Source organism: Pholis gunnellus (genome assembly GCF_910591455.1).
Source record: "Pholis gunnellus genome assembly, chromosome: 9".
Taxonomy (NCBI): Eukaryota; Metazoa; Chordata; class Actinopteri; order Perciformes; family Pholidae; genus Pholis; species Pholis gunnellus.
This window is the reverse complement of record NC_136535.1, coordinates 6,400,741-6,424,977: the sequence shown is the minus strand read 5'-3', so window position 1 is coordinate 6,424,977 and position 24,237 is coordinate 6,400,741. Positions and strand designations below refer to the sequence as shown.

Genomic DNA, 24,237 nt, shown 5'->3' with positions numbered 1-24,237 from the left:
AATCCTTCCTTGTCGGCACTTAAGGGTCTTCTTTCAGTCAGCATGCTGAGCTGGACCAGACAGCGGTAAGCCTGCAGGGAGCTGGTTTGTGTCTGCTCAGCCCACCAGAGCTGAGCTTTCCTAGAGGGAGAGAGGGAGAGAGGGAGAGAGGGAGCGAGGGAACAGGGAGGCTGATCGGCACCAGCATTAGGCAGCTTGTTTCCAGCTCCGTTGGCACATAAACAGCAGTTCCCACTCAATGGGGGCCATATAGATTGATATTCAAACTTAGCAGAGTGGCCGAGGGGCTTGGCCTCACCTCACTGTGTGCAGCACACTAACTTGCAACAGTCTTGGCATCAGCTGGGGGAGCTGTCCAGGGTGCTGACTGTGTTCACCCTCTCCTCAGTCCCACTGGGGCGCTACAACACCTAAAGTCACTGATCATTCTGGTAGCAAGGAGCCACGTCTGGAACAAACTCGTTTTCAGATTTGACACGGTATTAATCAGAGATTAAAATAAATATCTCAATCATTCTGTGTACATGCATCCCAAAATTCCCAAACAAAAATGTGTACTTATTAATAGATCTACCTAGAGCTAAAATAATGAGTTGATTAATTGACTAATTCATTATTTTTGACATTGATAGAGAGATTGACAGAGGCTTGATCACTCTTGTGATTACACACACAGACAATTCACCTTAGAGAGCTGAGCAGCTACCATGTGAACATCTTTTCTTTTTGTATTAAGGGCTTTACTCAAAAGGGCGTTTTCTTTCGTGTTTTGTATGTTAATATTTTTTTTTTATCAAACTGTTTATGTCATGAATAGCCTATTTTTTTTAGAACGAGGTTGATTTTTTCCTTTGCCCTGTTTGTGAAGGGTTAAACAGGCCGGGCAAGTTTATTTCTACAGCACATTTCAGCAACAAGGCATTTCAAAGTGTCGACAGACAAATGACAGAGTGCAAAAAGAAACCATTTGTGTAAAAACAATTAAACTGTCATTTAAGTGCCAAGAGAATATCAAATAAAAACTACCTAAAATAGAATAAGACGGGTAGGAAATAGAATAACATAGTGCAGTGTAGGAAACCACTTAATGTAAGGCAGCGGTGACTGGGAGGGATTACATAATGCAAGTAAACAGGCACCAGTCATTCAAGCGTACATAGTCACGGACACGCTCCCAAATAAACACAAACACCCTTCTAAACATTGTACACTGTAAGGCTTAATTTGCATACAAATTAAAACAAACTGCCACTTCAGGATTCTGGTCCATCAAAGTTGGAGTTCGCTCTGAAGTCTTTTGTAACTTCTGTCCTTTCCGGTAGAAATATTGCTGTTCCAAACGTCAAACTTTGAGTTGGAAAGTAGCTCAATATTCCCCCATGTGTCACGAGTCTTGATGAACAGACACATCGTACATGAAATGGACTGAGTCATTTAGACATGTAAACCCAGTCTCCATGGTGTTGTTCGGTTGCAACACACTCCTGACACAGGAGAGTACACAACAAGGACCTGAGTCACAGATTCATGTGTGAGATGCTGCTTTAATGCAGGGGAAATAATCTGGAGGCTGTTCGTTTGTGTTTGTTAGCGTTTCCAAATATTCCCTTTCCAAACGAGGGTTTTGTATTGTTACAAATGATGTCGCTTGCTTTATTTGCTCAGGACCAGCTGTTACGGAGAAGCGGCGACATCCTGTTTCGATGCAGGTCGCCGACTGTGACCCCCCTTATCTACTGTATAGCGCTCAGCGCAGTGAAAGCACCGTTCTCCATTTTTATGAGCTGATTCATAATTACTGCTCCAGTTATGTCTTGTTGTTTCAAATCATTTGCCAGCAGTCTGGTCCAGATTGGCAGCAGTGCAGCAGATAATAAGATGATTGATGGGCTTATTTTCCTCATGATGTTTTTGGTTTCAGTTTGGCAATTTCTTGGTTCAAGGCAGTCAGAATTTTGTTTGTTCCCTCAATAGCAATTTGTTCGTATTTTCTTTCCTTTGTAACACGATTGTGTGGTTTTGTCTGCATTGCTTTTGTGTGCTACACCAGAATCTGGGCAACTGTCAGAGAATGTTTGTGTGGATTTGTATTAAAGTTGCTGTTGCTGTCCCTTGCATAGAGATACAGTGTATGTCCTCTGTGGCTCCCTGGGAAGGAGGGCGTTAAACCATCCACTCCACTCTCCAGTCTCAAATTATTCAGTGCTCAACAGTGTGCTCAAGCATGTCATGCAGTCATAGTGTTCTTCAGAGAAGTGACATTCCACCTCTATTTAAAAACAGCAGATGCCCGTCTGTTTTCTCCCCCCTGTCTTGCCGCACACCCTCTCCCGTCTGTTGGCGCTCTTTATGAAATATGCATTTATAAAAGCACGCTGGCGGAAGCCTGCCGACTCATTCCACTGACCACTTGAACGCACGTTGGGGCAGCCAGTGAGCCAGCTGCTGACTCAACTGTGTACAAGCGAGGAGGCGTTTATTTAAAAAAAAAAAAATTGAAATCTCTGCTGTGAGAGTGAGTCAGCTAAGTAATAAGTCGCCTCGGCAGCACATGTGTTCAGCGTTGTTTGTAACGACAAACCCGAGACGCTACTGCAGGTAACTCATTTGAAAATGGAGGTTTGCAGTATAAAGGATGCACGGAGCAGGAAGGGTTCCGTATACAGCAGCATCTATGGGAGTGATATTCTACACAAAATCACTTTCTTTAGTGAGTGGAGAAAAATATCCTGAAGGTCACAGATGCCCCCCCCCCCCCCCCCCCCCCCCAAAGCAAACCACACCCCTCTAGTTTGCTACATCTTTGAATGTTGCTCTGGATGTTGGACTACTTATGAGAGATTAAAAATATACTGTAAATACAAACCAGTAAAACGAAACGCAAAGAGAATAGAGGAGCTCACCGAAGGGTCACGTTGGACATGAAATTCCTAAAGCGGGCAGAGGTGAAGGCGGCCGTGACAGCAGGTGGAGAAAATGAATCGATTGGGTGGAATTGATCTTGTTAACCTGAGGCAGTGGTGCGAGACCAATCGCATAATGCGCAGCCCGAGAGAGAGAGAGAGAGAGAGAGAGAGAGAGAGAGATTTCAACTGACTTCATTTAACGCAAGATGAATTCAAAGCCGTGAGAAGAGCTTCACTGCCAAAGAAAAGGATGGAGTCCCAAAAAAACCCAGAGAGCAGTGCATCTGGCAGACCAAAACACACACACACACGCCTGTAAATGGAAATGAATAAGTGTTTCTGTTCTTGCAACTTGGAAGCACTAGGGCTGCATTGTTCATAGATACTGAGTGGATTTCCTTTTTTTCTTTTTTTTTGTCTTGGCAGAGATCCGTGAGGCGTTTAAGGTGCTGGATCATGACGGAAACGGGTTCATTTCCAAACAGGAGCTGGGCATGGCCATGCGCTCGCTGGGCTACATGCCCAGCGAGGTGGAGCTGGCCATCATCATGCAGAGACTAGACATGGATGGTGAGTCGCATGTACACACACACACACACACACACACACACACACACACACACACACACACACACACACACACACACACACACACACACACACACACACACACACACACACACACACACACACACACACACACACACACGTGTTTGGCGTCAGCAACAGGCAACTTTGCAAAGATTTACAAGAAACAGTGAGTTTCTATGCAGTCTTGCCTGTTCAGATACACACATCACACATTCCCCTGTCACGTATAAAATACTCTTCATTCATTCATTCATTCACTCATTTCAATCTCAGCCACTCGCCGTTTCTGCTCGACACATGAAAGCACCAAAGTGAAACTGGAGAGTGAGATTATTAGAAACAAATGCACACCTGACAGGGTTGTGTGGGGGTCACAGACCAAAGTGGGTCTTCATATCGGTTGTCCGGCTAGAACAAAACGTACCACTGCACTTAAATAATACACCCAGAGTGCAAAATGCTTCCTGCTGTCGGATCTGAATCAGCGGAGGTTGATTTCTGCAGCACCATCCTCACTTTTACAGCTTTTTAACCTTTTTACCCTCGGAGAGAACACTCTGAGCAGTGAGAAGGTTTCAAGCAAAGCCGTCTGTGTTAACTGTGATTGACATATTGCAAAAGGATAGACTCCTTAAATTAAATACGGCTGGGAGGGGAAAAATGCAATATGCAAATCCCTGGGAACATATTCAAATTCGTGATGCTGCTATCACAGCCTTTGATAAGTGCTTTTCATTTTCACTGTGGAGAGAGAAATAACTATAAAGGGTTTAAGGCTGAATATTAAAGTTTAAGACGTTAGACTGTAGCTGCTTTTGTGCCTCAGGGCCGAGTATTGTTGCAACGTCTACTGCGGCAACTCGAGGAGGCAGCCGAGGCCACTTTCCAACCAGACGAAGGTCACAGCAGCTTTGGTCTCAGGGAGTCTGTGAATTGTAATGCTGTTTATTTATTTATTCACTTGGCTCTCATTGTTCTCTCCGTCTCTTTGTGTCGAATCTGAGTTTGTTGGAGTTGCAGATGGGGAAAACCTCTTTCCCTTCAAATGACCCAGGACGATTGATTGATTAATTAATTAATTAATTAGTTCATTATCTACTCCCATATATGCACAGGGGACTGTATCCAGTCCCATCACACCCTGATTTGAAGAGCAGTAACGATGTACAGCTATTTACAGAGCAATTCTTGAAATACTCTTTTCATATGCATGCGCGTCAACTCAAAAACAACGAGCCAGAGATCAAAGGAGCACGGAGGAGAGTGAGGGCATAAGCAGATAAATGAGAATGGACGGTAGTGATTGTATCTTGGCCAGGTGGGCAGCTGTGAGGATTGGCTCCTCGGTCACAGCCATCGATCTCCAGAAGATGCTGATAGGTTATCTGCTCTGCTCGTCCCTGCTGTCAAGCCGATCTGTGTGATCGTTGTGCTCTGCGTGCCCTTCATGGAGAGGTGTGACCACTCGTCTTTGTTCCAGATTGCAGCATTGCACCAGCCTTTGTTTTTTCAGGAGAGTTTACACGTGTTGTTCTTTTTCTTCTGTCTCTCATTTATAAGTTTGGATTCCCTATTGTCTTTAATTAGACTCGTTTGTTTCACATCTTTCTTTAATTCATTGTTCTTTTTCGAGCTGAAACAGGATGCTTGGTATTGACAAAACGCAGGAAGAGGCTTTTTAAAAACAGGTGGCTTGGACTACAACAGACACAGGAAGTGGCTCAGCGACGTTATGTTGAGTCGTCACACGGCAGATACATCAGCACGCAACTGTCGCCCCCCTTTTACACCTCGCATTCAAAATGCACCCAAAAGATCACGGATTGTGATCCGATCAGCCAAACCACTTCCGCGGGTGATCATGGACGCACATTGGGGCCGCGTTGAACACAAGTGTAAATAGAATTGTGTTTTCAATTCACATTCAACAACTATGTGGGCGGCAGTGATGCGCGGGGTCGACCCACAGCGTTCGGGTAAGCTTACTAGAAATGATCACAGGTGCCGGTGGGAGGGTCAAAAAGGGAAGGCGATTCAAGTGCATTATTAATAACTTGCAGAAACATTGCGTGCAATAGACCGTCCACCTTCTCTCCCGCCCTCTCTGTCACAAACATGCACAGCGAGCGCCGCTCAGACTTTATCTCTGTTCTTGTCTCAGTCTTTAGTCCTGATGTTGTGGGTTTGGAGGAGCAGATTTGCTCTCATAACAGGTCGGTATCAAACGCCGAGGGGTGTGACACCACGTCAGTACGGGAATGAGAATGGACTGGACAACCCTGCCATTGATTAGTTTTTACTCCTACTCTATTTCTACGGTAAATACTCATCAACTGGTTTTTACAGCATGGCATGTCGGTAAACCAATCAGCACACCAGGCCAGTAATGTCGTCTGGTCTAACCTGTATGATTTGAAAGGTTTCTGGTTTCAGCCAAACAAACGCTGTGTTTTAATTCAGGTGTCTACGTTTTTCCCATCTTGGGGACATTAATTAATTGATTGTTAACACACTAACAATCCGTAAAAGATGGCCCAGCCTAAACAGCACCCAACAACACACGGGTTGTTTTGATCCAGTAAACCAACTGATTCTCAGTCATTTATTATTAAGTAGCTGCAGGTTTTTGGATCACCAAGAGCATAAAAATACTGTGAATACCATAATCGGTTATTTAAATCATTTATTCCCTTCATTTAATGTACCTACCCAATTATTTCCTTCCACAGGTCTGGAGCTTGCCAATATGGAGAATTATGATACTATAAAAGTCATTTATTATATCTTTGTGACTTTCAATTTGTTAATACTTCATTTTACAGGTCGGCAAATTTCATGGTAAGAAGGTGATAATCAAGTAATATATTTAAAACATTTCTTTACCAAATGACCACAATGGAAAAGGACTCCAACATAGTAATTATATTCAACTATTTCCCGATAAGCAGTAATAAGTAGCTGGTAATTTATTTAATACTTTTCCATCTCCATTAGCTACCAACACACAGACTATTTCGACCAATGTATAAGCAATATAAACCTGTTTTCTCACAAATTGCAGATTTGTTGAATCCTTTTTGCAAAACCCCAAATATCATCAGTCATGTGTCCATCATGTTACACCACCGTGTTTCTACAGTAGACCAGAACAGACAAACCTCCAGACTCTAGAGAGTCAGTGGTCGACTGTGGCTCAGAAGGTAGAGCGGGTCGTTCCTCCATCAGAAGCTCGGCAGTGTCCTTGGGCAAGACTCTTGACCTCAAAATGCTCCCGAAGGCTGTGCCATCGGTGTGTGAATGTTAGTTAGATAGTCCTGATGGGCAGGTGGCACCTTGCATGGGAGCCATCAGTGTATGAATGGGTGAAAAGCCACCGTTGTTCTAGCACACGCTTGGTAAGGGAGCGGTGAGCGGAGGGATATTCAGCTGAATTAGACACTACTAAATCCTACTCACTGCTCCTTTAAATTATTATTGATATATATTATTAGATAGATAGATAGATACTTTATTCACCCCGCAAGAGGAAATTTGTTAGTATTATTATTATTATTATTATTATTATTAGTATACTTCAAGGTAGACTAGCTATTGATAATTGTATGGTGTTGAACAGAAAAGTGTTACATTTTCATGCAGAAAGCATCCATCAAGAAGGTCATCATGACTAAGTGTGCATGAAACATTTGAAATCCTTCGACCTCTGGCGTGATGCTGCCCAAAGGACACTGAAGCAAGGTGTGTTACAGGAACAGGTGTGTCTGTCGTCCTGCATACTTCCTGGTAGTGATGTGTTGCCAGTGGGCGAATGCATGTTAGTGATTGGAGGAGAGTATTACTCATAGTCCAGTAAACGGCTACACTTGTGCTTGTAGAACGGGGGTTACAATATCGTAACCTTTGTTTCTGGCCCTTGTTTTTTGTCTCTGGTTTTGCTTCACAAACTCTTGAGAAAAAACATCTCCTCATTTAGCCTCTTTGCTGTTTGACGCTGGTTTGGTACAGTAGCACACAGTTGTTTCTGCAGGAGTTGTTTTGCTTAAAACAGCTGCCTGCTGCTGGAACCCAAGTTGATGAGAGCTGTGAGACTGTGTTAGAAAAATTCACGCAAGACCGAATGGAAAATCATTAATCAGTTAACATTTATTCTTTGCAAAGAAGGAGACAGAGTTGATTCACATACAGTATACATGGATCAAGGCTGCTCAGAGGTCTGACTCTGAGCCTCGGATATTTATACCAAGTAAACAATACAGTGTCACAGGCAATACGTCACGAAAGCATAACACACACACAAAATGGCGTCCACGCCATGTAGCCAAGTAGATGTCTGCAACTTTACCTGAGCATTTGTTCTGGCACAAAGGTCACATTCTCATAGTCAGGAAGCTAAGTTCTCATAACATAGCTCTGTACCCATCTTAACGCTCCCACAGTCCTTATTATCATTACAATCCAGGACACGCTGCTGAGTGTTCTTTCGCATAGACTAAACAACTGTGGTGAGGCAGTTCACACAACAAGGACACATAAGGACACCAAGCTTTTAAAGCACACCTTATAATTAGTCATTTAGATTTTCCCCAACATAACCCACCTGTTTATACTATTGTATAACTTCTAATAAAATCAAAATGAATAAACGAATCAACGTCCAACCACCTTCTATAAAATTGAAAAAATGTCCAAGCATAAACAACACATCAAAAATCAACAACAATAAAATTAAATGTATCAAGAATACATATATATTTTAATGTTATATGAATTATACTAAGAGTACCACATTGAATAAAAAGAATGTTCTAACAAACATTCTGTGTACTGTATTACTGCAATCATCATTTCATCTCTTTTCTCGATTTTCAACATATGAATCATCATTAATTTACAGTTCAGTGTAAACATTTCATTGAGTAGTCACTTCCCAGTTCCTCGCCATCCCGCTAGGAATTCTGTAAGTACACTAGAGTATGTTTAGTCATGTTAACATCATTTCATCGCTGCATTAATCTCCCCAAACATGGGATGAAAGTTCAATCCAGATGAACCAAACATTTTTGTAGACTCCTCCCTCTTTCCACCTGCAACACCTCCTGAGCTCTCTACCATATTGCTGCTCACCAAAATAGCACTGATTCCAACCCCGCAGCAATTTGATTTCCCCTAGGGACCCCAATGTCATCCATGTACACAGACTGACTGAAACTGCCAGATGGGCTGACCTTTATGGTCGTGGTCTGTCTCTAGGAGTTTACGCAGGAGCCATCCATAAGTAATGCATAGAATGCCATCACCAACTCGTGCCATGCACAAGCCGCTCCACTGCTTAGCTTACCTCCACAGAACCACCAGGTGTCAGCTCTGGGCATCGTTCGCTTCCATCAGTTGTCTGTGAGATGTTTACATATTACGCACCATATCAAGGTCCTCACAGGAACTCATTCTGAAAACAAATAGTTTGCTGCATCGGGTGAGAAACAGCGCAATCAACAGGTGGCAACAGATAGTGCAGAGTGACCCAACTGTTGCTACTAGGCAGTTTGAGGAGAAGTAAACAATTGTAAGGCACATTTGAACCCTGTTGGATTATTTTCTAGTTCCCAGCATGTAATGTTAGTGTAGTTGTCATTTGTATTTATTGATTGTCAATTTAATCTGTCTAAATTCCCACCATAAATTGAAACTCGCTAAAGCAAAGCAAAACATAGTTATGCTTATGCCACATAGCCCTGTCTATCTAAATTTACCAATTTCCGTTTGTTAGTTCTACCACTGAGCTCTTCTGTTTCTTAAAAACACCACTAAATCCCTCTGAGCGTGTTAGTATGTTCACTGGTCAGACAAGCGGTCCCAGAGACTTTCGCTTCCCTGCTCTTCCAGACTCACTCAGAGGAAGCAGGTGTCCTAAGATTAAGAGTTATCAGTGTACAATTGATTCACTTTTATATGCTCTCTGCTCTTCAGAGAGCTGTTGGTAATTTATTTTCTTTTTAACATTTTTCTGCTGTATTTTCCCCCATATGTTACAAATGGTTTAGACTCGTTAAGATATGTTTTCTTAATTTTAATTTAATTGTACCATTTATTCTTTCAATCAACCCTGCTAACTGTCGATGATAATAGCAATGATATTTCATGTTTATTCCAAATACCTCAGCCTAATGTTTTATCACCTTGTTTACAAAATGTGTATCATATTCACAATAATTTATTTCTGAAACTTAGTATTATGTCTTTAAGCTTTTGCTTCCATAATAGCATCTCGGTCCATTTAGACCTCTGTCAATTATTGTCAAACAATATTTCTTCCCTTCATATTAATTAAGTTCAATGAAATCCCTGCAAATATGTTGAAATGGATTATATTTTGCACATATAATGCCAGAAATTTTTTTTAGTAATTTGTAAAGACCCTGCTTATCATAGATAACCTTCCCACCTGTTGAGACATGGTTTAAACCCATGACTCAAAAGAACCGTATATCTATATAAGGTCTTAGGTAATATTAGTTTGCCCTCAGGTCAATCCCAGAACCTTTGTTGTTGTTGTTTTTTTCCAGTTTTGTTTATCCAATACTTTTTTATTGCTGTTTATAGCATCTGTTTGCATGTCTTTTAAGATCTCGTAATCTAATTTTGCACTTCAAAAGAAAAGTTGGTCACTTGTTTTCTATGCACCCTTTTTTTTCCTGCTTCATCATCAGCTTTGCTGTTTCCTGTTGAAACAGGTCAGCACCTGTTTTGTGTGCTATGTATTTAAAAACCCCAATTGTACTGCATCTCGTAATTGTAATATCAATTCTCTCTCTGTATAATAGGTTTGTTAGTTGATGTCACCATCTCTCTATTTTCCCATTGCTACGCAAACACCTGCAAGCATGAGTATGCATAGTTACTATCTGTATCTTAGTAACGACCTTGTCTTTTCCCCTCTCTGTGTCTGTGAGAGCGATTAGTTCTTCAGCTTTGTGCTGAAGAATGTGATGTTTAGAGATTCAAATTTTAAAACCTTATTATTTGTCACTACTGCATATCCCGTTGCATTTTTACCATCTAAATAATTTTTACCCGTGTCATCAACAAACATAGTCACATCTGCATCTTTAAATGGAATGTAAAACTCCCTCAGTCTACTGTTTGTGTAAAAAACTTGTCATAATTTGGCAATCCCACCTGATGAACTTGTTAACATCTTTTTTTTTTTAATATCATTAAAGCTTCGTCTGCTTCAAGAGTCCTGCACAACTTGTCATGTGCTCCCATAGTTTTATCATACATCAATTCTGATAACGGTTTTCCTAATTCCACGTAATTAGGAACCCAATTTCCACATAAATTAGTCATTTCTAAGAATAACATCATTCGTTTTTTGTTTGCTTTGAGAATGGCTTCTTTTCTTTTGTCGATCGGCCATTTTTTGATAAACCATAACCCAATTATTTAAATCTTTCTTTCCAAAGTTGGAGTTTGTTTCTGCTTACTTTATGACCTTGTTCCCCGAGAAACTTTAGCAGTGCAAGAGTATCCTCTTTGCGTTGTTGTTGTATCTTAGAGCATATCAAAATGTCATCTTCATAAAGTAAGATTCTTCCCCTGGCTTTTTTAGTTGCATTCATTGTTTTCAAAACCTCTTCCTCAGCAGAGAGGGTGAAAATGTCTCTCTTATTTTGTTTAAATTTAGATAAGTGCACAGCCTTTGCTGTGACCCTGAACCAGTTTATCAAGACTGCAGCTTAATAATTTTGTTAGTTTAGAAACCTCTTTCACACAACAGTCAATCGTTTATTCGAACCACTTTCATTCTCTGCCTAACAGGTTAACTGGACAGTTTAACACAAATGCTGTTTTGTCTGTAAACCTGCTTTGGGATCTTATGATCGTTGATGGTACCGATAGATATTCTGCTTGTACATGCCCCAAAATCACACAAAATTACTACTTCACATCCTTCAATAACTCTAACCCCACAATTCTATTCGATATAGTTCTAATATTTCTATTTATTATTCTTTACCATCAGTTTGTGCATCAGTGTGTGTGTGCGCTTACATGACCTGATTTATCCGCTGAACTAGGTGTCCTGACGGCCTCCTCCTCCGATGTCCTCCTCCTGTCCACTCTCTTCCACACAACCAAACTCCGCTCCGTAAAACTCCCGTCCATCCTCTCTCTCCCCTCCATCCGCTCTCTCTCCACGTTTCCCACTGTCCCGTCCACACCTGCCTCCGCATCTTTGATTGTCTCGGAAACACACATTAAAACAAACAGGTTCAGATATTTCAAATAGCATCATCATAGTCAAATATCATATTTTGTTTCCCTTTTTCCTTTTCATGGTTACACTGCAACACTGTTGCTGTGTACAGTTAATAATACTGGTGGGTTTTGCTCACCATATTCTGTGCCCGATCTGGTGTGTGCTGGCCTGTAGAGCGGTCCGTTGGAGTCCTCGCTCATGAGTTTTTTCAGCGCAGACACAATTTCAGCTGAATTGTCTGTGCTGGGATTTTTCGCGTTCGGGCCTGGCATGTCCAGAACAGTGGCAGGAGAAGAGCGGAGTGGAGTTTGGAGGATCAGGAGCCTGTTGAGCCTGTTGTGAGATGGCTGAAGGAGAAGCAGAGGGAAGGAGGTGGAGGAGGTCGCCCTCTGCACACCCCCTCACTAAAATGTACGCTTGCATACAAATCAGGAGAATCAGTCATGTTATCTTCGCATTTCTTTCTCATTGTCTTGTTTTTTTCTCTGTAGTCTTTACTCTCTTTTTTATTCCCCTTGAATTTTTGTTCTATCTGGTGAATCTAAAGTTGACATCCTATGACTGTCAATATCTCATTAAACCCATATTTTTCCTTCCATCTCTTTACATGTTTAACGCTTTCTTCATCTTCATCTTCATATATTATATCTCTCCCTTTAAATTTTCATCTTCACTCTTCTTGCTCATGCATGAACCCATTATCTCTTATAGTTTAGTTAATTTTTTCTTTTACTTTAAATTATTATTATTATTATTATTATTATTAGTCCTCTTTGAAAATCACATATCTTCCTGAAAGCGGTCTTTTCTCAAACTTAACCTTATCTGAGAATCACACTTATAGGTCAACGATCTTTTTTCAATTTTAGGTGTTTTTTCTAGACTCCTTGAGTCAAAGACAAATATCTAATTCCCCCAGTTTGCTCGTCAGCAGGTCTGGAATTTCTCTAATTGTCTGTCTGTCTCAACCTCTCTCCCCTCTTTTTTTATTTTTATTTTTTTAATTTTAAAAAGACTCCCTGAGCCTACGACAAATAGTGAATTCTTTAAGTAGTTCGCCCTTACAAGTTTACACACCCTCCTTTGCTCAGAGGTCTTAAATGGCATGGGACTCGAACCCAGCCTCAGGACTTTAACCTGAAACAGACACGGGACTCTAACCCTGTCTCAGACACGGGACTCTAACCCTGTCTCGGACACCACCCTTATAAGTCAACATACATATAGAATTCTACCCTAAATGCCTTTCCCTTTTAGGTTCCGCGAACCTAAGTATTAGCCAGTCCGCGACTGCTTTCCTTGTTTACTAAGTCCCTTAGACTTTTTAATTAGTAAATGGCATGGGACTCGAACCCACCCTTACTAAAGTGTTAATCTTCCCTCTAAATTTGTTTTAGGGTACTTAACGAGGTTTAGGCTCACGCACGCCTTATAACCTTTTTTCTTTCGGACACGCTGCTGAGTGTTCTTTCGCATAGACTAAACAACTGTGGTGAGGCAGTTCACACAACAAGGACACATAAGGACACCAAGCTTTTAAAGCACACCTTATAATTAGTCATTTAGATTTTCCCCAACAGACTGAAACATACACAAACCCTTATCTCTACTGTCATCCATCCATCGTCCTGTCCCGACATCTTTGGACCTCAGCACAATTCCTCTGGCCCGCAGCCCGGCTGAATATTCACGGACACAAGTGCAGTCAGCCGCATTCAACCTTACATTACCAGCATGCCCCTAGTCAGAGCGAGAGCAGAGTTACTGCAGGGAGGGGCAGGTTGAGTCGTCTTGCATCGGTAACTTTCCTCTGACAAGGTCCCAGCCTCATCCGCAGATACAGAGAGAGAGCAGGTGGGAAGACGAGAGAAGCTAAATTAACTTTTAACAGTGACGTAAAGACCGTGAGACAACAGAAGGAAAATATTTCTGTGTCTTTGCTGTGTAATTACTGATTTTTAGTTTTATTTGTCACAGCTTTGAATTCAGTTTTATCAAAGGGAATGAGTTGTCTGTCCATCTTTTATTATTTTAAAACATAAAGATCTGAATTCTCAAACTTTCCTGAAACAGTTTACCAATCTTTTCACAATTCCCTCAGCAACAGCCTTCGGTGTAGCTTTGGTTCATCCAAACGTACAGATAATAAACTGCGGGGGAATCTCACCGGGCTTTCCACTCAAAGACAAAAATGGAAAAAAAAGATTCATGGTTTGATTTGGTTGCTGTCTGCAGAGTTTTGATGCTTCGTTTTGGAAGCACCATCAACCACTATCAGCAGGCTCCCGGATCAGTACTGTTGGAATCAATGACGCGCAGCAGGTGCTCCATGTTGTGAGCGACACAGTAGAACAGTAAACGTTGATCTGCTTCACATCCAGTGTGATCGAGCTAGTCGGAGCTCGTTGTTTAATCTTTTGTCTCAGTGGTAAACTGAACAGTGCGATTTGAAGAGTGTTGGTCTTACATTTTAACAACAAAGACACAAACAAATATTTCGCCTTTAAGCCAGAAACATAGTGCTTAATAATTCAGTTCCAAAGGCTTCAGTTATCTCTACGCTATGTGCCGCTTTAATCCAGGATAAATTCATTCCTTCATTGCTCTGTTTCCCTCAGAAAACAGCTTGCACATATTTAGCTGACTGTTCTTTAGCCTCGACTCTTCCTCCAAACCAATGAAGGTCCAGTGAGATTGTGTTCATGCTGGTAAAGTTGAACAGCAAGATAAGAACGCAAAACAGATCCAGACCAAAAAAACGCAGCCTGGAAATTGCTCTGCAGTTCATAGAAAATCTATTCATCAGATAATCTGATGGATAAGGATTCAGTTGGGATGAGTTTTAAATGGTTTGATACTGGGGGATGTTTAGGATGGTTTGGTCTCAACAATCATGTCAATAAGTGTCATTTACAACCAGCAAACCAATTTGACGAAAGTTGCAAACAATGCTAATATCAGTATGTTATCGTTGATCAATAATCAGTCCCTTTCTTCAATGCGTCAGGTGATGGACAGGTGGATTTCGAGGAGTTCATGACGATCCTTGGACCCAAGCTCCTGTCGTCGGAAACGAGAGATGGCTTCCTGGGCAGCACAATCGATACCATCTTCTGGCAGGTAAAACTTTATTCTCTTAAACACATCTGTTCTGTAGACTTTGCTCATGAGTCATCAATTTAGCTGTGAAGAAACGGATGCTGTGTGTCTCAGTTGAGAGACGGTTATGGCAAAGTAATGCAGGAGCAGGAAACGAATCATGATGTTAATTTCAGCCTTCAGAGTTATTTTTTTTTCCTGGAAAAGTTTTTGTCAAATGAAAACTGTTATGTCAAGGTGTGAAAAACTTTTGGGATCCACACACACACACACACACACACACACACACACACACACACACACACACACACACACACCATAAATAGAATATGTGACTGGTAAAATGTTTGGAGGTACATTAAGTAATGCGTACAAATTATTGTGACCCTAATAATCTGAAAAATTATTTGTACTTACAATGAACTTTTAACTGATTATTTAAATCGGATGCCTCTATATGACCTACAAAGACAATCAACGAGAAGATTGGCTATTTCTATATAGTTATTCTTAATGTTTATCATCTGATCGCATCCCAAGAAAGAAGTTACGGCGTGCAGGTTCACAAGAAGTTCTCCAGCTCAGGAGTGGTCACGCGGGAAGTTCCAGGGCGTAGTAGAGGGCAGAAAACATGTCTTAACTATGGACCTAGTATTTAGATCGTTTAGGAAACCCATCTAAAGGAAGTATTATTATGGTCTACTAATTCAAACACATTTTGAGAGAGAAGTTCGTGATAATGCTGCATGTTACGTTGATGAGCTCAACTTAGAGTTTGTAATGTGGGTCAAAGAGACAATTTGTGCTCAGAAGAAGAAAGAGTCCCGTGTTTAAACTCAAATATGGGATGAAAGTCATGTCGTCTCTTCTTCTCCGCACTAATGCGAAATAACACTCACTAACGGAGGCACTGCTTTATTTAACTCAGTTTCCATTACTCGCACTGTGAAGCGCCTTTTTGAAAGGCAGTGCAAAACAAAAGCTTTTTTACATATAGAGAGAGAGACAGAGAGGATGGTAATATGTGACCTTGATAGATGTGCCTTTGGACATCCTAAAGGGTTTTGAGACTCTGAGTGACAAAGGAATCGGTGGCACAAGAAACCAACAAGAGAGAAATGTCAGTACGGGAGGGAAAGCAACAAGACGTTGAGTGAGCGAGACAGAGTGATGAATGTGTGTGACAAGGGAGCTCGTTAGAGAGCATGAACGGGATTGATGACAAATGGAGCAGGTGCGAGGGAAAGAACAGGACACTTGGCACTGATGATAACACTTGGCAAGCCCGTCCGCTTGACGTAATCATGGGCCGTGAACCCGGGCCTTTTCTCGGGGGCAGGAGCTTGTGGTTTACACCACGGGGGGCGCGAGTCTTTCGGAGGTACGAGTGCAGTCTGGGCGAATGCGCTGCCAGCCCCATTTGGCTGCTGCAATGACCTTTTGGCTCGTGCGGGTGAGCAGTTGGCCTGAAAATGTTTTGGGTTTGTTACTTAAACTTAGAAACCCACACTTGTTGTCTGACGATTTACTGCTTAAAAGCTGGAGTCAGCGCCTCCATTTAATGTGTGGAGCCTTTTTAGAGGGAAAAGAAATCTACTCAAAGGTTGATTTATCATGATTATTTCTTCACAGGCGATTAGTCGTTTGAGGTATTACAGTTGTTGTGCTTCGTTTAGTTTATTAATGGGCTGTGCTGTGTGTGTGAGTCAGACTATTTGAACATCTAAAAGTGTGATAAAGCTTTAGAATGGTATATTGATGCAGCAGTTTAGCTTTACATACTGTAGGAGGGTACCACACCATTGTCCTGTCCTCAACAATCTTTGTTACAAAGCAAAACGTTACATCAGGACAGAGTGTAACTTTTGAGCGACGATGGAAGAATGTAAATGATCTTAGCAATGCAAAATAACACTATCTGCTGAAAAGCCCACCCAACAGTTCAACACTGAATAAACCATCAACCGGGACAACTCATGCTGCTGGCTCATTACTTCCCACTCATCAAAATTCAGAAACGGTCCTCACAATCAACAAATGTTGCATGCTTAGAAAAAGTCCTTTGTTTCTCTAGAACGTGCATACTATGTAATTAATATGAAACAGAATATACAGTGCTGCAGTTATAGATTTCCTTCATGCTCCAAGGCCTGGTAGCAAATTAATTGCTTTTTGGTTTAATTCTTTAAACCTGTACCATTAACCATGAACATGAAATGTAATGACCATATGAGCAGGGTGCAATTTGTGGAAAATCATTCATGGAAATAAATCACAAAACCCAGTGGGCCTATAAAGACCATGAAGCCTGTTTCGCAGCTTTTAAAGTAACATTTATACATTTCTTAGTAACTGTGAACTTTAATGGAACAATTTTGGAACTTGATCCGTTGGCAGGAATAGTTCAATCCATTTTTATAAATTGAATTCATCAAGTAGCTATTTTCTCTCTTGCATTGTTCATTCCTTACACGGACACATGCAGAATACGATCGCACCCAACGAAACAGAAGGTTAAACGCTAATTTAACATGTCAGAATCAAATCCTCCTTTCAGTACCTTGGAGAGCGCCTCTCTGCTGGGCGTGCCAAAACTCGTATTTATAAACTCCAATATTTAATAGAAAGTAATCGCAAAATGCAATGGCACAACGTACAAATAAATAGGCTACTCTGCAAATCTCCAGGCAGGAGGGAGGCAGCCCCGGGTCCTTTTACCGAGATGAAGAGCAGACGGTTCAGCATGGAGACGTTCGTCACGCAGCCTTGTGTCGCGGTGTGACTTGATACGGTGTGTTCTCTGTTGTCGCACAAGCAACAATAGTTGCTTGTGCACAGATAGTGAAAGTCCATTTTATTGTCGTTATCACTTTACTTAGATATATTCAAAAATATTTAAATTGCATATGGTCTCCTGCTGAACTGGTGTACTGGGGGGATACATGTTGTCCAACTGTACCAATTTAGAGTATTTTTGCTTCTTTTAGTACATTTTTTATGGCACATTTACCGTAAGGTTAAGTGTAGCAGCTCTTATTTACCCTGTTTCTAACAGCAGTGGGCAGCTGGTTTTCTTTCTGAGTGAACAGAGAGTAGACATCAGACTTCTAGATTAATCATCAGATGGACAGAGGACTATGCTAATAATCATCTGTGTGCTGGATGTGTGAAAAGGAAATTGTTTGATACAACCAGATGATAACATGTCAGGTGGAGGGCTTGTCAGGTTTTTTTTGAGGAGTTTTTCTGTTCCGAAGTTGCTTCATCAGTTAGAACAGCGAGAAAAAAGTGGAACTTTTCAAAAATAATCTTTCTTTGGACGGGGAGTACTGTCCCAAGAATTCAAAACATTTTAAATGGAAGATTTCATAATGGTGAAACGATGAGAAAAATTAAATAAAAGTATTCTCATTTGACGATTATGTTCTTTTCTTTTTGCTTTTTGCCGTCATTGGGCTTTACATGCTAATAACCTGGCAGGAACACACGTGCTGTTTAAGATGTGTGTAGATGATGAACAGCTTGGCTTCTATATTAACTTTCAGCACTACACAAACGTATCCGGTCAGTCTAATTTAAAGCAGTCGCTGGTTTTGTTGTTTTTACCAGAACTTTACAATTCTACTGAAATGGTTTGCTTTACTTTTCTTCTGAAACAATCAGAATCAGTTTAACATCCTCTTTGAATACATTCATTCAGCACATCTCATTTTAATGTTTCGCCTTTAGAAGAATAAAAACCCAATAAACTCGTTTTGAGGAATGACTCCGTCGCTGCAGAGTTATTAGAAGATTCAAAGCATGCAGTCATTTTTTCCCCTTCGGTTTCACAACTGCTTGCATTCATCAAAGAAGGCCAAATTGACACTAAGGGGTACGAACCAAACGCTTGCAGCTTTTTAATCGATCCACTAACCTCTGTAGCTTTCTGACTGATGTGATCAGCCCTCTTTACAGCAAAATCTGATTCCGTTTGAGTACCCGACCTTTCCCGTAAATCACGACAAGCATGCAATAACCCCGCTACGCTGAAAGCGTTCCACTAGAGGGGTTTCGTGTAACCATTATGAAAAACCACAGTTATCAAAGCATTTGACAGTGTTTCACAGGTTGCAGTTTCATCCATCTGGCATTGTGCAAGATTTTTTGGGATTAAATATTCATTTTCCCGAGCCGAGGCTGTCAGTTCGACTCCATCAGAGCAGACCCCTTGCTAACTTAAGTGAACCTTCTTATTGTGTTCTGATCCTGTCCTCTTTGAACCACGAGAGCGGTCTCAGTCGCGCTCTCAGCCGAGAGCTTTTCTCATTCCACTAATGTCAGGCGAAGTGTCACATCCTCACCAGCTGGAGCGATGGGATAATGATTCACTCGCTGTCACACGCTCACCTTCCTACTCACTCGTATCTGCTCTGAAACACTTTGTTAATGTATCGAATCATCCCGTCTGGATCATTATGAGCTTGTAATTGAACAACTGCAAACATTTTATTTTCCTCTGTTCTGCCAATCGTCAGCAATGAGAGGGCCTCATAAACACACTCTGCTTTCATACAGATGAGATGTCTCTTTGTTTCATCTCACTCTCTTTCATAAGCCGAGATTATATAGATTTAAGTTTATTTCTTATAACAAAAGGTAACATTTGTCATTTTGTTTGCTTTTGAGCAGGATATTTTCTAAGGCTGTATTGACATGACATCATGGCGCGCAAGGACTCTGTTCCTCTGTATGATGAAGATGTGTGGAATAAACATTTTACAAGATCTTTTAATTAAAGCTGCAGCTATCGATTATTATAGTAATTGAGTGTTTTACCGATTTATTCCATCGATTAATCAAGAAAATAAATATTTTTGCTTTATTAAGGAGCAATAATAGATATGCAAAAGAGAAAAAACAACATTGCATTTAATTCACGCAGTATGAATGTATTTTTAACAAACTATTAGTTTTATTGACGTATGATAAGCTGCTTAGAGTTGGTGTTAGGAAGTTAATTGGATCATAATTCCCTCACTCATAACCAAAGAAAATTTGCATCAATGATTTAAACTCTAGTTTCACCAGGAAGCGTTTCAGACCTAGTCACTTATCGTCTTACTAATTAATCCTGGAGCAGTGCTGTGATTCATCGTTGATGGTGATTTATGCCACGTGACCCGAGCACAGTTTGGTACACAGCAGCTCTGAAGGAGACTGGAGGAAATGCACATCATATAAGCGCTGCCATGAGTCCGAACACATGCAAAGTCGTAAGCCATTACTCTTTTACAACGTGTTCCACCTCTGTCTGCTTGACATTCATCACGTGATTTGACTTGATGGGGGATGTTGGTACTTGTGTTTATGACATTTGGAAACATTTGAGCCTGCAATTCTCTTTCAATTACTGAACTACAATATCATTTTCTTGTTATATATATATATATATATATATTAATTATATTTTGAGGAGGTTGTCTGGAACACATTGTTCCAAAAATCCATAGCAGACACCTTTTCAATGCACTGCACTATGCTGCGAAACACTGCTCTGCACCAGCTAGACTTCTTTTATTCTAAAAATGTCCCAGAGAAGCTGACGGTAATGTTTCTTAATTTGTCACATGCTCTGCAGAGGGGTGGTTGGGAATATCCTCTAGGAATTTGGTGACAATGCATTACGATAGACGCAGATGTAGGTAGTTATTAAGGAACAAATCAGGAACAAGGTGAAAATTAATACAGTTTTTGAGTAGTTCCTAGATAATGGATGTATTGTCAGCAGCTTTAACAAATCTCTTGAATACAAGCTCACACTTCCCTCCTTAAATGTGACTTGATGCTCATAATGTATACATGAAGTTTAAAGTTGATCAAATATTGAGAAATCCTGAAATATTAAAAACTGTTAAATTAGACATTTATGTTAAATTCTTAAAATGACAAATTCTCAGCAGAGTTTGTGAAGCACAAGGAGTTGTAGTTCTTTTTGTCATCACATGAATGTAAACCTTTTGTGTTTGAGCACTGCAGTTTGGTCTGGTTTGAAGGGGTATGATGGTTTGAAAAATGGGCGATCAACTGTGCATTGTTCTGTGGAGACTGGTGTTCGTGTGTGTTTCTGTATGTGTGTGGCTCACTGGAGTAGTTGGTACAGTCTCAGCACTGTCTTGTGTATTAAGGAGTTTACTATTGAGTCCAAAGAACGTCGAGACAAATCAAGACCGGGTTTCAGAGCAAATCGAGTCCTGTTCAAGACCATTATAGGCAATAGTGTCTTTCCAATGCTAATAAAGCTAGTACCATTGAGGAGTTAGGATGGACAGAAATAATCTATCTATAAACAATATTGATCTTCTAACATCACAACTTAATGCAGAGAATTTAGGTTTGATCTGGTATTTGCTCTTGATGTTTCTACCCTGTGGCCAACCCCAATGTGTCCACAAGCAGGGATATTTTCATTTTAATTCCATTTTAATTTTCTATTTATTTATTATATGCAGGAGAATGGGTACTGCAGACCCTCCTAAACAGCACACTATTAGGCTAATTGTTAGAGGATTTGCTTTTGTTGTGTATCTGTTTATGATCATATGCATTAGTCATTATTCCTTGTGATGAAGACTCAGAATCATAGAACAAGAGTTACATTTCAGTAACTACTTTTTTTTGTGTGTTAGTGGACCAAATATTTCTGAATCCAAGATGAGTGCACGACTTCCAAAAAGTGGTCTTGAGGACGGACTCCCGACCCAGACCGGACCTCAGACACGTTTCTTGATTTTAACAACCTGCAAAGTGTTCTCTTTTGTTTGTGGCACCTTTTTTTTGTCTCTCTCTACAGTAATCCTTTTCATCACTAGACATCAAAGACCATAATAGCACCGATTGAAATGTTTGACAACCAAGTGTAAATGAAAGCTATGATCTATCCCCCCTGAGCCTCTCTGGAACAGCCTCAGCTGTTGAGTTTGTGTTGTTTTCCTCATACATTAGAAATAAATGCATGAAAAACACTGACAGGATGGGGAGAGTCAGTCAGGCCCTGAACAAGTGGTCGCTAAATAATGGGAATTAGGATGTTCATCTCTAGTATCACGCTGACTTCACTGACTGCTCTGCTTGGAGACATTTACTTCAATGATTAGTTATGTTTTCTTGGAAGCAAAGATATTGTGAAAGTGAAAGCTAATTGGTTGTATGTGTGCGAGAGCAGAGTGGCTGAACGGTGACTACCGTATGTCAAGAGACGCCAGTAAAACTTCCGCTTCCGGTCTGTGTAGAACAATAAAATATGTTTTTTGTATTTATATTTATTCGGCTCCAGTTATTCGAGAACAGAGAAGTCCACCAAGTCACAGGCTTTACAGCATACAGCTCATGGATGTATTATAAGATAATAAAAGTGTTGAATTACTGCCAGTATATCCATTTCAGCCGCGTACAGCTAGCAAGAATCCGTCGCGATAGGATATCTCGTATGAGCCCCTAGGTCTGATGCACGGTCATTATGCTAAGGTACAGACGTCTCTTTCACAATGTACGTCCAGGGGAAATTGTGTTTTTGGGCCCCATGGCATCACGTGACAGACCAGGAAGTTGTAATTCCACCGTTTGTCCACTATGTACAATTTGCTTCAAAGCCTGGCGCTTGTCCTGGGGACTTTGTCTGTAGTCTGAAACAAGACAGCAAACTTTATGACTATTTTCAACCTTAACAAAGGCAGCGCATACCTGATCCGCTCATTTTGTTCTTACCTTTCACCAAAAAAACAGATATATAGACTGTGTTAGTGTTTACCAGAGGGAGCTCAAATTCAGTCAGAGCATTTGACTTAACGGAAACTCAATACAATAGCTTACAGTGGTTCAGGCCATACAACAGTTTACCACAGACAGACAGACGCTCCTCTGGGTCGACAGGGTCATGGGTGGTTCCTCTGTCTGTGCAAATCTATTGGAAACTTTTCTTTGAATAAGTATTGCAACTGTCGCAAATTAGTTTCGCTGCGGGTGTGAGTCATTTTTAAAAAGCAAAATTATCGCTGGCGAGTATGCCGCGTGTTTGTATTTTTCATTGCCACGCCCCTGGTTGAAAAAGCCATGCGGCTGGCTTTGTGAAGTATAAAAGCCTTTACACTACTTTTTTCCCACATTTTACAGAAATAGTCCAAATAGGGCAAAGATTAAAGTGCTTGTTGAGTTTGCCTACTAATCATGTTTCTGACAGCCAGTAGAAATGACTGATTAGGGGTTGCATACCTTTTTTTGACAGAGCAACATGAGTGAGGGTATTTTCGAGCTTTTTGCACTATAATCATTCTGTGTGCTTTCTTATTGTACTCCCACTCTGAATGAGAGTTATTACAGCCCTCAGGAGGAATATTGATGGAAAATGAATTTCATCATGCAACAACATATTTGGATTGTAAACGTCTGACTTTTTGGTTGATCAATCAGTCTGTTTCCGTTTTTCTTGAAGCTTTTGGCACACAGCACGAAGCTATAAAGATGAATTATTGTTCTGATCGCTTTTTTTTGTTCACTTGTGTTTTGCTTCTGCTCAGAAACTTGGATTTGATAATGTTAAGCAGAGAAATGGGTCAATATTGCCACTATTCAGACTTCATACACTTATTTTGTATGTCATTATTTGCTTGGTGATGACCAATCAATTGTATTTTAAAGAATATACAGTATGTTATTTTTTTTTAGCATTTTTGCTTTTCTTTTACCCAGCAGAGGACAGGATAGAAATCTGGGAGAAGAAAGAAGGGCATGACGTGCAAAAAAGGTCCAAAGGCCAGAACCCAACCCGGGATGTTGAAGCTATACGGCCTGCACTGTTAGCACTCAGCTACCAAAGCACTCCTATGGTATACTCAACATGAAGTTAATGCTGGAACTAATATGTGCACCAACGTGTTTTACTGTCAAACATATTAAATGCAAAAATTAAACAAAACTTGACATTGCATTAATTTTCCCTGAATGTGAAGTTCATCCTCACTGTATAATGTAGAGTACAACATTAATCATAGTCCCAATTAGGATTCTTGTTGACTAACATTAGATATGAAGTGGCGATTCTCTATTTTAAATTTGTGTGTTTGCTTTTTTGTTTATTAAATACACAGCAGAGCAAGGATTTGGGTACAAAGCAATTTAAGTTTTAGAATAAATGATGTTGACTTAAATGTTAAAGAAACTTAAGACCAGCTTTGCAGTTTATAAGACGTGTGACGAGCTTCCTGGATGTGTTAACCAAGTGTAGTTAGTAGATAATGAGGCAAAAAGGAGGCAGAGAGTTAGAGTTTTGGAATTGGTTTTTCAGTTTCTCTGTTTCGAAGAGCAGATGTCAGGAGGAAGAAGAATAAACGGAGGTGTGAGTCT

The 24,237-nt window shown here is 40.6% G+C and overlaps 1 protein-coding gene across 1 annotated transcript in view; it reads left to right on the top strand.

Moving 5' to 3' along the window:
- The window catches only part of LOC306701297 (calcium-binding protein 8-like), a gene marked incomplete at both ends in the record, with an annotated part of 61,571 nt that overhangs the window by 12,955 nt on the left and 24,379 nt on the right, over nucleotides 1–24,237 (top strand). Inside the window, 2 exons of the mRNA XM_079166569.1 lie at nucleotides 3,333–3,476; nucleotides 14,765–14,877. Of these exons, the coding sequence (XP_079022695.1) occupies nucleotides 3,333–3,476; nucleotides 14,765–14,877 (257 nt within the window). The remainder of the gene's footprint in view (nucleotides 1–3,332; nucleotides 3,477–14,764; nucleotides 14,878–24,237) is intronic.